A 1,511-nucleotide genomic window follows, 5' to 3' on the forward strand; every position below is an offset into this window, starting at 1 on the left:
TGATATTATTAATTTGGAAAATGAAAGAAATAATTTAAATATGAATAATAGTGATTATATTAAATATTGTAATTTAGTTCCTTTTAGATTGGTACCTTTTATTTATTAGAAATAAAATTGTATTTGTAATTATGTATGTAGATTTAATGATTAGTTTATCAAATATGGTTTATCAACTAATTTTATGTGCTCGTCTCGTGGTGTAATGGTAGCATAGTGGACTTTGAATCCATTGACGGAGGTTCGATTCCTCCCGAGACGGTAACGTGGCGAGCCATGAAATTTTTCTTTGCATTTGTTTAAGGAATGAACTTTGGCATATTACTACTAATGGCCCTATCATGACTAAGCACCAAAAGAGTTCATCACAAGAGAGTGTTGTAAATATTTTCAAATGTTGTATGATGGATAAAAAGCCGAAATATAGAAACTTTTCATACTTCTTCTCTTGAAGGAGAGAACACTTCCAATTTTGAAACTACATATTTGATAGGTGGAAAACAATGGAGATGCATTTTCTTCTCAAAAAAACAACTCTACACCTACTGCATCTATTAGAGTGCATTCTGATTTTTTCAAAACATTTCATTAGAGGATAATAGAGACAATGTCTGCACAAAAAACATGGTTCCTTCATCATTCTCCCGAAGAGAATAATAGTAGTGGTAGTGATATTTGTAGTCCAAGTATTCCTTCTTCTACTACTACTATTACAAGTAATCATCATCATGATAATGGTAATGATAATAATAGTGATATTCATGCAACTAAATGTACAAGATATACCAATACTATTTTAATATATGTTAATGGTATTAGATATTTAATTGATCATCCAAATCCTGAACAAACACTTGGTGATTATTTAAGAGTAAATTTACAATTAACTGGTACTAAAATTGGTTGTTCTGAAGGTGGTTGTGGTGCTTGTGTTGGTATGTTTTTAATATTTAATTTAATATTCAATATATTTAATATTTAATATTTAATATTTATTTAATATATTTAAAATATAATAGTAATGATATCACATTATGATCATCAATTGAATAGAATAATTAATAGAAGTGTTAATGCATGTTTATATCCATTAATTGCAGCTGATGGATATCATATTGTTACTGTTGAAGGTGTTGGTACTACAAGAGATGATATGTTACATTTAATACAACAAAGAGTTAGATTATTTCATGCTAGTCAATGTGGTTTTTGTACTCCTGGTATGTTATTATTTTAATTTTATTTTAATTTTATTATTTTATTTTATTATAATATTAATAATTTAATATTAAATTTACTAAATATAGGATTTATAATGTCTTTATATGTTTTATTAAGAAATAATCCACATCCTACTTTAGAAGATGTTGAAAGATCACTTGATGGTAATTTATGTAGATGTACTGGTTATAGACCGTATGTAATTTAATTATTATTAATATTTAATTAATATTTATTTAATATTTACAATTTAATAGTATTTTGGATGCAGCAAGATCAATTATTGAAGA

At 25.9% G+C, this 1,511-nt stretch overlaps 1 protein-coding gene and 1 non-coding gene across 2 annotated transcripts in view; both read left to right on the plus strand.

Moving 5' to 3' along the window:
* The first annotated feature begins 191 nt into the window (after positions 1 to 191).
* NAEGRDRAFT_t396 lies at positions 192 to 262 on the plus strand. The gene has a single exon. It is a non-coding gene; the product is annotated as a tRNA-Gln (tRNA).
* Positions 263 to 607: 345 nt separating this feature from the next.
* The window catches only part of NAEGRDRAFT_69327 (uncharacterized protein), a gene marked incomplete at both ends in the record, with an annotated part of 1,479 nt that continues 575 nt past the window's right edge, over positions 608 to 1,511 (plus strand). The window contains 3 exons of the mRNA XM_002675528.1: positions 608 to 935; positions 1,020 to 1,220; positions 1,308 to 1,416. Of these exons, the coding sequence (XP_002675574.1) occupies positions 608 to 935; positions 1,020 to 1,220; positions 1,308 to 1,416 (638 nt within the window). The remainder of the gene's footprint in view (positions 936 to 1,019; positions 1,221 to 1,307; positions 1,417 to 1,511) is intronic.

The sequence above is a fragment of the Naegleria gruberi genome, assembly GCF_000004985.1.
Source record: "Naegleria gruberi genomic scaffold NAEGRscaffold_33, whole genome shotgun sequence".
Taxonomy (NCBI): Eukaryota; Heterolobosea; class Eutetramitea; order Acrasida; family Naegleriidae; genus Naegleria; species Naegleria gruberi.